Here is a 12,101-nt window from a genome sequence, read left to right on the forward strand (position 1 = left end):
CAGAGGTGACAACTGCCTTTATTGCCTCTGTGCCAGGGTACCAGACTGGGGCTCAGAGGTCTCTGGGGGCAGCAGGCAACCCGAGGACCAAATTATTGCTATTTGGTAAAGTCACCTTGGGGCTCCCCATAGTGCCCTGAGAATGGGTGGGGGTGTGTACATGCAAATTACATGCAAACCAATCCAGGATCCTCCAGAGGTCTCTGGTTCACCCATGGGTGCTAGAAGAGTCAGGGGCCTGCCAGCTCAGCCAGGTGATGGGGACACCCAGGTCCTTCCCCTACATGGCTGAATGATGTGGCCCAGCCTTAGGGCTCATGGTTTGAGGGACTTAGGAGGGGGTCCCTGAGCATCAGGCCTGGTTCTGCCACTGGCTGGGAATGAGCAGAAGCCTGGCCCCAAGACAGCAGGAAGAAAGCAGAACACCAGCTAGGCAGCCAGATGGCCCGAGGCCCACCTGGAGAGGGAAGGGACCTGCCTTGGGTCACATAGCAAGCAGGGGCAGAGGGGACCAGACTCCAGGCCTCCTGAGCCAGGTGGAAGGTAAAGTGCCATGAAAACTAAAGCTACAAACAATAAATACACTGATAATAAATAGAAAGCGAGCAGCCCAGTCCCTGATTCCTGGGCTGACAGACCCTCCACCAGCAGGACTGGCCCAGGTCTAGGAGGAGCAGGGTCCTTGGTCTTGGTGCTGAGTTGACCAGTCCAGAAGGCTCCTAAAGGAGGCAGGCAGGGCCCAGGGTCCTTGGCTTATGCCGGTCAGGCTCAGTTATTATTCACAATCCACCAGGAAGCTGTGGGTTGGAGTTGGGAGTCATAAGCCATCGGGGCTACCGCCCCTCCTGGTCCCAGGGCTGGGGAGAGAGTGGGCTGCAGCACACCTGGGAAGAACACAGTGCTGAGGGTGTCCGGAGCCTGCAGGTAGTCAATGAGTGTGCGCTGGAAGGCCTTGCTGCAGGATGACTGCTGATGCCTGCAGAGGGGACCAAGGCTGCAGCTATGTGCCCTTGGGTCTCCCATGCCCATCCCAGTCCTGCTGCCTGGATGCAGATACCAGGCCTTCCTCAGGCTGGCTCTGAGCCTCAGTTTTCTCCTCTGTGTAATGGGGACAAAGTATCTACTTTGCTACTATACTATGAGGATTGAATGAAGGTGCTTGGCATAGAATGTGACATACAGCACATTGGTGTACATTCACTACTATGCCTACTGTGTACCTGGCACTGTATTCAGTTCTTTATATATCATCATTTAGCCCACTGGAGGTTGGAACCACTGTCATGTCCATTTTTGACAAGAGGACTATGGGGCTCAGGTGGGTTAGGTAACTCACCTGCGGCCCCTCAGTAAGTTGGAGAAGAAGATTCAGACTCAATCCCGACTCACCCCAGGGCTCATAATAAATGTTGGCTATTAGGCCGTCACTCCTACCTTCTCCAGGAGGCCTCATCCTGCCAGAACTCATACAGAGTGAAGGAGGCATTATCCAGCATCTTCTGGGCAGACACACTGTGGGGCCAAAAAGACAACCAGGCCAGGCCAGGGCTGCCACCACCAGTGCCCACCCAACCAGGAGTCCCAGCCCAGCACCCCTCCATGCTCACCCCCTCCCCACCTAAGCTGGCTGGGGACTCACTGCAGACAATGGCTCTGGGCCCCTGTGAAGTCCATATAGCAGCACAGGGCTCGGTGGAAGTCCCTAAGGGCTTCCTCTGCCACCTGGAACTGCCTCTGGGCCACGAAGATGTGCTGGCAAGAGAGGTAGCCAGTCAGCTGGGACAAGGCAGGGCACAAGGTGAGGGGCAGGCTGTGGCTCCAGGAGGACCTCAGCCTCTTGACATGTGCCAGGTGCAGCCAGCCCACCCTGCAGTGGGTTCCTGCTGCCAACCTGTCCCTGGACATCCCGGACTCCATTCTCCTCCCCCTCTCCAACAGAGCTGCCTGATGCCCCCAGTATGCTGACCAGCCCTGGCTTTCAGTAATGCAGACAGGGGAACTGAGGCCCCAAGAGGGGCAGGGGTTTCTACAGGGTCACAGAACCCAGCACCTCCTGCAGAGGCCTGGGAAAGGGCCCACACGTACAGCAGAGGACAGGTGAGCAGCTGGCCCTGGATGGGTGAGCAGCTGACCCCATGAACCCTCACTTCATGAGCATCCCTAGCCCTTGACATCCAGCTTCCTGGTCCTCCCCTCGGCTCACCGAGTCAGGCCCCTTGGCAAGGTCCTCTTCATGCAGGGGTTCCAGCCGGGGGACCTGTGAGGGACCCAAGAGTGTGGGTAGGGTCCTCAGCATGGGTCTGGCCTGGGCAGATGCCAAGAAGGTCCACCCCTGTTGGGCCATGGCCACATGACCACTCACCTTACACTCCAGCTGGTCGATGAGCTCCTGGAGACGGTTGACCTGGAGCCGCCACTGCATCTCAGCATCTGAGCTCTGCCCTGGGGGTGGGGGCCCCAGGGGGTTAGGCTTGGGCCCTTCAGGGTAGGAGGCTTCTTAGGATGAACTGAGGGGCAGTAGGGGAGCAGACGCTGGGGGCATGGGGGTGTAGCACCCACCCTGGATCCTCCCACCCTATCACAGGCACACCTATATCAGAGGAGCCAGGAGACTGGGTGGGTGACCGACTGATGCTCCTCGGGACCCTGCGCCCTGCCCGTCGGCTGCCACGGGGCCTGCTTTGTGCTTCCACACTCTCTTCAACTGACCTAAGGGAAGTGGAGGGTCAGCCATTACCCTTAGACGCACAGGGCCAAGGACTGGGGCCCCAGGAAAGGACCTGAATGGGACGAGAGAGGCCTCCTGGGATATTAAGGCCTAGGTCTGAAACCAGCCACCTTGTCTCATCCCCTTACGGACTCCCTGCCCAAGAAAGTGGGCTCTTGGATGTTGACACTATGGAATGTGATGAAGCTGTGGGATATGGGGACAATGAGCACTTATAATTGTACTCACAGGATGCCAGGGTCCCACGTACCGCAAGCCACAGGCCTGGGCCTCCAGGGTATCTGACGCCCCCTCCAGTGAGCTCTGCAAGGCTTGTAGCTGGCTCACTGTCTCCCGCAACAGGAAGCGTGTCACAAACTGATCCACTTTGGAGGCCTGCTCATACTCCTGGGGACCAAGTGGGGGCAGTCAGCATTGCCAGTGTTCCCAGCCTACACGTTTACTTTTGAATGGGGAGCCACCTCCCTGGTCCCCTACCTCTTGCCCATCAGAGCAACAGTGGCAGTGCCAAGGACAGTGGCATGCAAACCTGGGATGAGCAAGAGGGCACTGAGACTATTGATCAAGGTCGATCTGGCCTCCCTTCTTGGAAGGTGTCTACCAGCTGGCATGCCTGGCTTTTATGGATCTCACAGCCCCTTCCCCATCAGGGCCGTCACCATGGCCAGTAAGGTCCTAGGCACTGCTAGGCTGGGTGGGGATGGTCATAGGACTTCTTTTTTTTTTTTTTTTTTTTGTGGTTTTTGGCCAGGGCTGGGTTTGAACCCACCACCTCCAGCATATGGGACCAGCGCCCTACTCCTTGAGCCACAGGCGCCACCCGGTCATAGGACTTCTAAGGGCCAACTCTGACATGAGGCAAAACTGACATTCTACATATGCATTCATTCATTCTTTCTCACAAGAAATGTTTACTGAGCCCTTTTTTAGTAGGAGACAACCATGTTGCTCTCCTCACACCCCTCTCCCTAGTATTGACCCTGACCTATATCACCAGTCTCACCCGAGGTGAGCAGCGAGGCAGGGGTCAGCCAAGGACTAGGCCCTGTACTGTCCATCCTGAGACTCCCAGAGACTCCCCAGCTCCCTGTAACTCCTGGACCCTCAGTTTCTTCATCTATAGAGCAAGAATGATAATACTTATCATATGGGGCTGCTGAGAGGCCCCAGGAGTTAATTCCTACATAGGACTCAGTTCAGGGCCTAGAAAATAAGTTCTCAATACCAGGAGAACTGCCATATTTTTACCATCAAACATAACACTAACAAGGAACCTGCCCACTTGTATACCCTTCAGTCACGGGTGTCCTGACAATTAGCTCACCCCTACCAGAAACACACACGCACAGAGCCTGGGATGGGAGGACGTGAGCCCTGGGGAGCCATGATCTGACAGCCTGTCCTCCAAGGGGGCTCTGGAGGCTCCATCCTTCAGGGGCTTCATCTCCAGCCCCTGACCTCAGCTCAGCCATCAGATGGGAAATCCTGGGCCAGGCTTATGAGCTAGGAGACAGGGACAGAGGGGAGGCTGGGTCCTTTCATTCTCACATAGACCAGGGTTTCTCTCTCCAAGAAATCTTTCCACAAGATTCCCTTTTGGGCTCTTAAGATAATCAGTTTGTGTTGCTTGCAAACAAAACCGACTGACAAAAACACCACCCATTCTGTGCCAGGCACTATTCCAAGAATTTCATGTAACCCTAGTAACAATACAGGAACCCTAATTGACTGCATTTTGCAGATGAGAAAACTGAGACCAAGAGGGGTTGATAATCTTGACCAAGATCACACAGCTAGTTTAGTAGCAGGGCCAGAATTCAAAGCCAAGCCACAGGAATTCCTCTCTGCTCACCACCAAGCACCTAACACGCATTGCTGCTGAGCATTAGCCCAGTTCTACAGCTGAGAAACCAAGGTCAGAAGTCAGAGACAGAGGGAATGGAGCCCAGAGTCACCTGTGAGTTCTGGGAGGAGGAGCTCAGCCCCTGGAGCTGCTGACCTCACCCCATGAGGTCACAATGTGGCCTCCCCCGGAGACGGGTCAGGGCCCAGAGGACAAAGCAGGGACAGCATGGGCTGCGGCCCCCAGTGGTGACCAGCCCTGCCATGGGAAACAACAGTTCCCACAAAAGGACCAAAGCACCCAAGCAGGCCCGCAAGGAGCGGCCACCTGACATGGACAAGGCCCGACGTAAACAGTTCTTCAGCCACGTCAAGCGGAAGAAGCCAAATGTGAGTACAGGAGGTGGAATGGGATGAGTGAGGAGGCAAGCAAGGGTCAGGGGAACCTGGACAGGTGGGGGGAGGTACTGAGAGTCTAGGCCTTGTGGGCAGAAGTCCCCGGGGTTAACCCAAAGATGAGGGTCCCAGGAGCCTAGATGGGTGTGGATAGGGGTCCTAGAAGCCCATAAGGAGAACAGGGATTCCAGAAACCGTGGGTAGATGAGACCTGGGAGCCCAGGGGGTGGAAGTGAGGGACAAACGGGTGGAGGTGCTGGCATAGGGAATCAGCCCTAGTTGGTGCTGCAGGGGCTATGGACATGGGAACTCCCTTATACCCTCTTTTCAGCCCCCAGGCTCAAAATGTGATACATTCCTCCCCCTTCAAATGGGCAGAGGTCCTGGCCCTGCCTGGGGTGGGCGAGAGCCCCTATCATGAAGGCTGGTAGGGTAGGCAGGAGTCTCATAAATGTGGATGGAGTTGGGTCTCAGAAAGTCAGCCTGGGGGTGAGGGGATGAGGATTTCCAGAGAAGAGGGGGGGTCCCAGGCGACAGGGAGACGGTCCCTGGAGTCCAGCAGGGAAGGGTGCGCTTCTCCCTGGCCTGAATAGATCAGTGGGCTCCCTACCAGCCCGGCGCATGGGGAGTCCCAGAGCCGGACGATTGAGGGTCCCAGGAGAAAGGAGAGCAGGTTGACTCCGGATCTCGGACTATGCTCCCCGGGCGCGCGCTTTCCCCTCACGCCCTTGCCCCGCTTCCAGGCCAAGATCGTGCTGCTTTTCCCCCTGGACAAGCGGCAGGAGGTGGCCGAAGCTGGGCGGCCGAGTGAGGACGCGTCGGGCGCCCCGGCGGTCTCTCCGGAGGCGCCCATGCTGCGAGGAGCGGGCGACGGCGCGGAGCGGCGCGAGGGCGCGCGCGGGAGAGAGATGAAGAAGATCCTGGTCCTGCTGCTGCTGCTAGACGCGCGGCTGCAGGAGGAGGGGCGGCGGGCGGGCGGCGGGCCCGGGGGCGCCGGCGGGAACAAGGCGGCGCAGGGCTGGCCGCGGCTGTACGCGCGCCTGCTGAGCGACAGCGAGGCCGACGCCGCCGAGGAGCAGCCGCGCAAGCGGCGCCGCTGCCCTCGCCCGCGGCCCTGAGCGCCCGGCCCAGCCCCCACCCCCGACCCCGGGACTCGGCCCAATAAAGAGCGCAATAGCAACCTGGCGCCTGCTGGCTCTGTCTGAGGCGTCGGGCCCAGAGCCACACAGGGATGAACCGGGCGAACGGAAGGCAGAGCCACCGCCATGGTCTGTAGCCAGGGCTGTCTTTTGCCTTCTCCTTCTTCGTGCCAAGGGTCGGAACCAGAACCCCTTCCCTGATCTGGGAAGAGGACGCTCTGCTGCAGTGGCGGGATGCCCCTCACACACCAGATCCAGAGCAGATCCCGCCAGGGCCAAGGAAGGCAGGCTTGGTCAAATCCAGGCTTGGCCATGCTAGGGTGGTATGCTAGGAGGGCTCTGCTTCCACTAGAGGCCTAACACACACCCTCGAGGGTCCCCAGCATTCAGAAATCCCTCTTAGAGGCAGCGGCCTGGGCAGACAGGCACCATCTTGGGGAAGAACAGCCAGGATCCCACAGTCAGCTAGGGTGAGCCTGAGATTTCAGGCGAGGATGGAATCCCCTGAGCCTCTGCCCCTCACTCCTACCCGACTGTGCTTGGTAATCCCCACTCCCCAGTCTTCCCCAAGAAACTTCTGTCAAATTCAACCATTGTCTCTCCAACTACCCTGTCCCATGCCCTTCCCCACACTGCAGCCAAAGTCTTCTTCCAAACCACTGGTTGTGCTGGGCAGCTGAGGCCAGACCCTTGAATGCCAAAATCACTGTCCTTGGGCCTGTCCAGAAGAGAGGATGGGTCCAGAGTGTTTTCATGGGGGGAGGAGGATTCTAAAGACTAAGGTCACAATGAGTCCAATCCAAGCCATACTCCCACCTGTAGTCTCCAGTGTGAAGCTTGCTCCCTAAATCACTCAAGTCAGGCCAAGCACACTTTCTGGTAGTATAACCCAGACACTTCTCATTCTCCTGGGTCCCAAATCTAGTTCCACACCCTAATGCCAGCCTAGCCCTGCCAAACCTGCAGCCTTCCTTACTGCCACACACTGGTGACCAACCTCAGAGTGTCCCCTTCTAGAGTTAGATACAGTAGTGGTGAAGGCCAGATCACTAGAGCCACCAGCCCAGCTTCTGCTGAAAATGCACTTTTTATTTTTTAACAGAATCTTGCTCTGTTGTCACCCTGGGTAGAGTACAGTGAGATCATTGTAGCTCACAGCAACCTCAAACTCCTGAGCTCAAGTGATCCTCTTGCCTCAGCCTCCTGCGTTGCCAGAACTACAGGCATATGCTGGGCTAAATTTTTCTATCTTTAGTAGAGATGGTATGTCACTCTTGCTCAGGCTGGTCTCAAACTCCTGAGCTCAAGCCACCCTCCAGCCTCAGCCTCAGCATGAGCCACCACACCCAGCCTGAAAGATGCACTTTTGTCACTGTCAACATGATCAACATCCCTTCCACATTGCATCAGGCTGGAGGTTGCATGACTCCTGTCCAATAACTGATTACCAGCTCGGTGCCCGTAGCACAGTGGTTAAGCCACCAGCCACATGCACCAAGGCTGGTGGATTTGAACCCATCCAGGGCCAGCTGGACAACAATGACAACTGCAACAACAACAGAAATAGCCGGGTGTTATGGTGGGCACCTATAGTCCCAGCTACTTGGGAGGCTGAGGCAAGAGAATTGATAAGCCTAAGAGTTTGAGGCTGCTGTGAGCTGTGATGCCATCACACTCTACCGTGGGCAGTATAGTGAGACTCTGTCTCCAAAAAAAAAAAAAGAGAGAGAACTGACTACCACCTCCACAGTTATAACCAGGGCAACCATATTCTTCCATGGGGCCAGCCTCCTGGCCACATGTGATTGGTCCAAGTTGGTCCAGCCAACAAGTATCAGCCGCTTTAGGGGGACTGTAATTCATGAGCTGAAATGGACCATGTTTTCTACATTAACAAGCATAGGCTTAAGTCAGTTTTCAGAAGAACAAAAACACAATGCACAGACTGCACCTCCCACAGCCCTACGGTCAGACCCTACTCCTGAGAACTGATTTCACCATTGCCTTTGGTATCATATCCATAAAACAATATCCTTGTAATAAATCTCTATTTGATCTTAAGTTCACCTGAGTGAGCTTTCTACTTGCAACCATAGGGGTCCTAAAGAGAATAATGAGGCTTTGTGGAGAGAAGTAGCCTCTTTTCCATGAGGATTATCACTACCTTTTGAAGAAACTGAGCCCAAAGAAAATCTAGGACTTGTTTGAGATTGCACAATGGAGCTGGCTTCAGAACTGAGTCAGAAACTCAGGCCTGTATGAGTCCATTTGACAGGGCCCCTGACGGTGGGACCCCTAATATGGGCTGCCTGAGCCTCTCAGGCTGAGGGCACAGAAGTTCTGAGAGAGCTGTAGATCTGAGTGTTGAGAGAGGAGGAGCCTCACATGTGGCCAGAATACATCAGATAATCCAAAGTGGTTTAGGGACGAAATTAAACTGGCTGTGCTGGACAGCTGAGGCCAGACCCCCCGATCGCTGAAGTCTTTGCCTTTGACCTTGTCCACAAGAGAGAATGGATTCAGGAGTTTTCATGAATCGTGAAACTGTGGGGGGGAGGGGGCTATGGAAGTGCAGCAGATGCTGAGGACTGAGGTCACAATGAGTCCAATCCAAGTTCTTTTCTTCCTTCTCCGACAGGCCCCATCCACCTCCACAACCAGGAACTTCTTCCCCAAGGCTCAGGTGAGAGATACGAGGAGGCTACCTGGAGCTCAAGGACTGGGCTGGGTTCCTGGGTGTCCAAGTGGGATATATGTCCTGATGGTCTTTCAGTATCTGAAAGGATCTGGCTCTGCTCTCTTGGTACCCACCTCAGTTGAAGGGACGAAGCTGCACTGCAGGAGCGAGTCCTGAGAGAAGCGGGGCCCAGCGAGAACCCAGATTGACACTTGAACCAGAGGCGGGGTCTCAGGCCAGGGACGGAGCTAGGAGCTGAAAAGGAGACCGCCGCCGTGGACAGAAGAGGTGGGGCTTTACGACCAGAGGACGGAGTCAAGAACTGAAAAGGATAGTTGTCTGACCCAGAAAAAGAGGCATAGGTCCAGGAAGCAGAGGCAAGAGCCAAGACCCTGCCTCCGACTGCTGCAGGTCTCCCAGACAAGCATCAGCGGCGCGTTGGGGGCGGGACCCTCGCTGAAGGGCAGGGCGGAACCCGGAAGGTGGAGTCGGCGTCCGGGAGCCGCCGGGTGCGCTGGCGGCCCTCAAGGGACCACGTCGCTGTGGTGGTAGACCAGGGCTCGGGCTTCGCCAAGGGGGGCTTCGCGGGCGAGGACCAGCCGCGCGTAGTGCTGAAGAGCTCCAGTCTGGTGCCCAGCTGGGACCGGCCGGTGCTGCCCGGCGCGCCAGGCTGCGAGCTGGCAGGCGGCGTGGCGCGGGCGCACCCCATCAAGCACGGCGTGGTGGTGGACTGGGAGGCGCTGGAAGGGCTGTGGGAGCGTCTGCTAGTGGGCGGCCTGCGGGTGTCCCCAGAGCAGTGGCCAGTGCTGGTGAGCGACTCGCCTTCTGCACCGCCCGCGGGCCGCGAGAAGGTGGCCGAGCTGCTGTTCGAGGCCCTGGCAGTGCCCGCGTGCCACATAGCCAGCACCGCGTTGTTGGCGCTGTGCTCCACCGGCACGTTCACCGGTTTGGCAGTAGAGGCGGGCGCGGGCGTGTGCCACGCCACGCCCATCTACGCGGGTCACTCGTGGCAGGAGGCCACCTTCCGGCTGGATGTGGCAGGCAGCACCCTTTCACGCTACCTGCGGGAGCTGCTGGCATCAGGGTGCCCAGACCTCCGGGAGCAGGCTTTGCCCCGCAAAGCCATCACACAGCTAAAGAAGCGCTGCTGCTATGTGTCACTGGACTTTGAGGGCGATCTCCGTAACCCTGCCCGCCACCGTCCAGCCAGCTTCTTAATGAGTAATGGGTGTTCCATCCACCTTAGCAGCGAACGTTTCCGCTGCCCCGAACCCATCTTCCAGCCAGGTCTGGTAGGGCAAACTGAGCCGGGACTGCCCGTGCTGGCCTTCCGGGCTCTGCACAAGATGCCCACAACGCTGCGGACACGGCTGGCCAACACCGTGGTGCTGGCTGGAGGCTCCACGCTTTTCCCTGGCTTCCCTGAGCGCTTGGCCATGGAGCTGGAGGCACTGTGCCGGAGGCAAGGCTACACTGCCCTGCGGCCCCGCCTGGTGGCCAAACCCAGGCGTGGCATTGCTGTGTGGACAGGCGGCTCCATGGTGGCCTCCTTGCGCTCCTTCCAACGCAGCTGGATGACCAGGAGTATGTACCAGGAATGTGGCCCTAGGTTGGTGCATAAAGTGTTCGACTGAGTCAGGCTGGACTGGAGAGGGTGGTACCACTGAGGGCTGCAAGAGGCCCTGGCCAAGGTGTAGCTCTATCAGAGGCATGGAGTACCAGATAAAGAGTCTCAAATGTTTGGAGCTGACCTGGTCATTGTGTAGTGATGGTCTACTCCCTACCCTTTTGAGGTCAGGAAAGGGTGGCTGAGACCCTCTTTTTTTTTTAGACAGAGCCTCAAGCTGTCGTCCAGGGTAGAGTGCCATGGCATCCCAACTCACAGCAACCAACTCCTGAGCTCAAGCGATTCTCCTGCCTCTGCCTCCCAAGTAGCTGGGACTACAGACGCCCACCACAACGCCCGGCTATTTTTTGGTTGCAGCCGTCATTGTTGTTTGGCAGGCTTGAGCTGGATTTGAACCCACCAGCTCAGGTGTATGTGGATGGCACAGCCGCTTGAGCCACAGGCGCCTCATTTTTGACCTGCAGTTTTGAATCCCCCAACCACTGCCAGTTCAGATAATGCCAGTCCACCCCAGGGCCCTGTTTCCATGGCAACAAGGACGGCAATGCCACCACTTGTGTCCACACCACAGATATGAAAGTCCCCCTCATTCCCTCACCATGTACCATTCAGACACACACTCCATACCAGGTCCCAAAGGGCAGCTCTGAAAAGCTACTAAATTGCTTCCTTGAAAGCAACCAGGACAAGCCTTCACCTCAGCTGTGCACTCAGATAGATTGTTGGCTCTGAGGGCCTCAATTTCTCTTTCTGTAAAAAAGATTGTCAGGCACAATCCTGGTCCTGCTCATTGCTCCCTCCCTCCAAGCTCCAGAGCTATGGAGCTGGCTGAGCAGGTGACTCACCTGTAATCCTAGCACTCTGGCACTCCTAGCTTGAGCTCAGGAGCTTGAGATCAGCCTGAGCAAGAGTGCGACTCCATCTCTACTAAAATAGGAAAAAACTAGCCAGGCAATGGTGGTGCATGCCTGTAGTCCGAGCTACTCAGGAGGCTGAGGCAAGAGAATCTCTTGAGCCCAAGAATCTGAGGTTGCTGTGAGCTTTGATGCCACAGCACTCTAGCCAGGCAACAAAGTGAGACTCTGTCTCAAAAAAGAAAAAAAATGTTTGCGGTTGCTATGAGTTATGACGCCACAGCATTCTACCTAGGGTGACAAAAAAAAAAAATAGAGCAAGAGAGAGCTAGAGAGCTATGGGGCAAAAGGAGGTGGAAACTTTTTTTTTTTTTGTCCTGAGCCAAGCCAGTAGCCAGCAGACACCCCCTGCCTCACTGTGAGTCCCCCACCATCAGTCAACTCCACTCACCAGCTTGGTGGTGTCCATGGCCGTGAGCACTGCACAATTCAGTGACTCCAACGCAGCGAGCACGGGCTGGTAGACACCCAGGTGTTCTGAGAAGTAGTCTGTGGGCAAAGGAGGTACTCAAGGGTTCCTGGGCTCCCCCACCCATCTACCCAACTTGGTATGCAGCAATCAAGCAGGCCTCATATTCCAAGTCCAATCCACCCTGTCCATCAGGTAACTATCCCCTCACCACACCCACCCATCCAGGGGCCCGGGAGATAAGAGCTCCCATGAGCCTACTCACCACACAGTTTTTCTGTTTCTAAATTGCTGCAGGGAAAAGAAAAGTTGCCCTTCAGAACCTTAAGACTTGGGCTTGGTAAAATGGGAAGCCAACGCCCCCCACTA

The 12,101-nt window shown here is 56.5% G+C and overlaps 3 protein-coding genes across 3 annotated transcripts in view; 2 read left to right on the plus strand and 1 right to left on the minus strand.

Moving 5' to 3' along the window:
* The window catches only part of NECAB3 (N-terminal EF-hand calcium binding protein 3), an 18,473-nt gene continuing 6,372 nt past the window's right edge, over positions 1–12,101 (minus strand). Inside the window, exons 5-14 of the mRNA XM_053574611.1 lie at positions 11,998–12,023; positions 11,715–11,812; positions 2,979–3,115; positions 2,591–2,709; positions 2,363–2,442; positions 2,204–2,257; positions 1,640–1,752; positions 1,435–1,512; positions 885–976; positions 1–797 (exon numbers count right to left, since the gene is read on the minus strand). Coding sequence (XP_053430586.1) covers positions 769–797; positions 885–976; positions 1,435–1,512; positions 1,640–1,752; positions 2,204–2,257; positions 2,363–2,442; positions 2,591–2,709; positions 2,979–3,115; positions 11,715–11,812; positions 11,998–12,023 — 826 coding nt within the window. The 3' untranslated portion in view covers positions 1–768. The remainder of the gene's footprint in view (positions 798–884; positions 977–1,434; positions 1,513–1,639; positions 1,753–2,203; positions 2,258–2,362; positions 2,443–2,590; positions 2,710–2,978; positions 3,116–11,714; positions 11,813–11,997; positions 12,024–12,101) is intronic.
* Positions 4,798–6,084, plus strand: C21H20orf144 (chromosome 21 C20orf144 homolog). Its single transcript, XM_053574822.1, has 2 exons — positions 4,798–4,960; positions 5,710–6,084. The coding sequence occupies exons 1-2, from the start codon at positions 4,835–4,837 to the stop codon at positions 6,082–6,084; spliced, it is 501 nt and encodes a 166-aa protein (XP_053430797.1). The 5' UTR covers positions 4,798–4,834.
* On the plus strand, positions 8,669–10,416 carry ACTL10 (actin like 10). The gene is made up of 2 exons (XM_053574823.1): positions 8,669–8,788; positions 9,145–10,416. Exons 1-2 carry the CDS (start codon positions 8,669–8,671, stop codon positions 10,414–10,416), a joined length of 1,392 nt encoding a protein of 463 aa, XP_053430798.1.

This window comes from Nycticebus coucang, chromosome 21 (genome assembly GCF_027406575.1).
Source record: "Nycticebus coucang isolate mNycCou1 chromosome 21, mNycCou1.pri, whole genome shotgun sequence".
Taxonomy (NCBI): domain Eukaryota; kingdom Metazoa; phylum Chordata; class Mammalia; order Primates; family Lorisidae; genus Nycticebus; species Nycticebus coucang.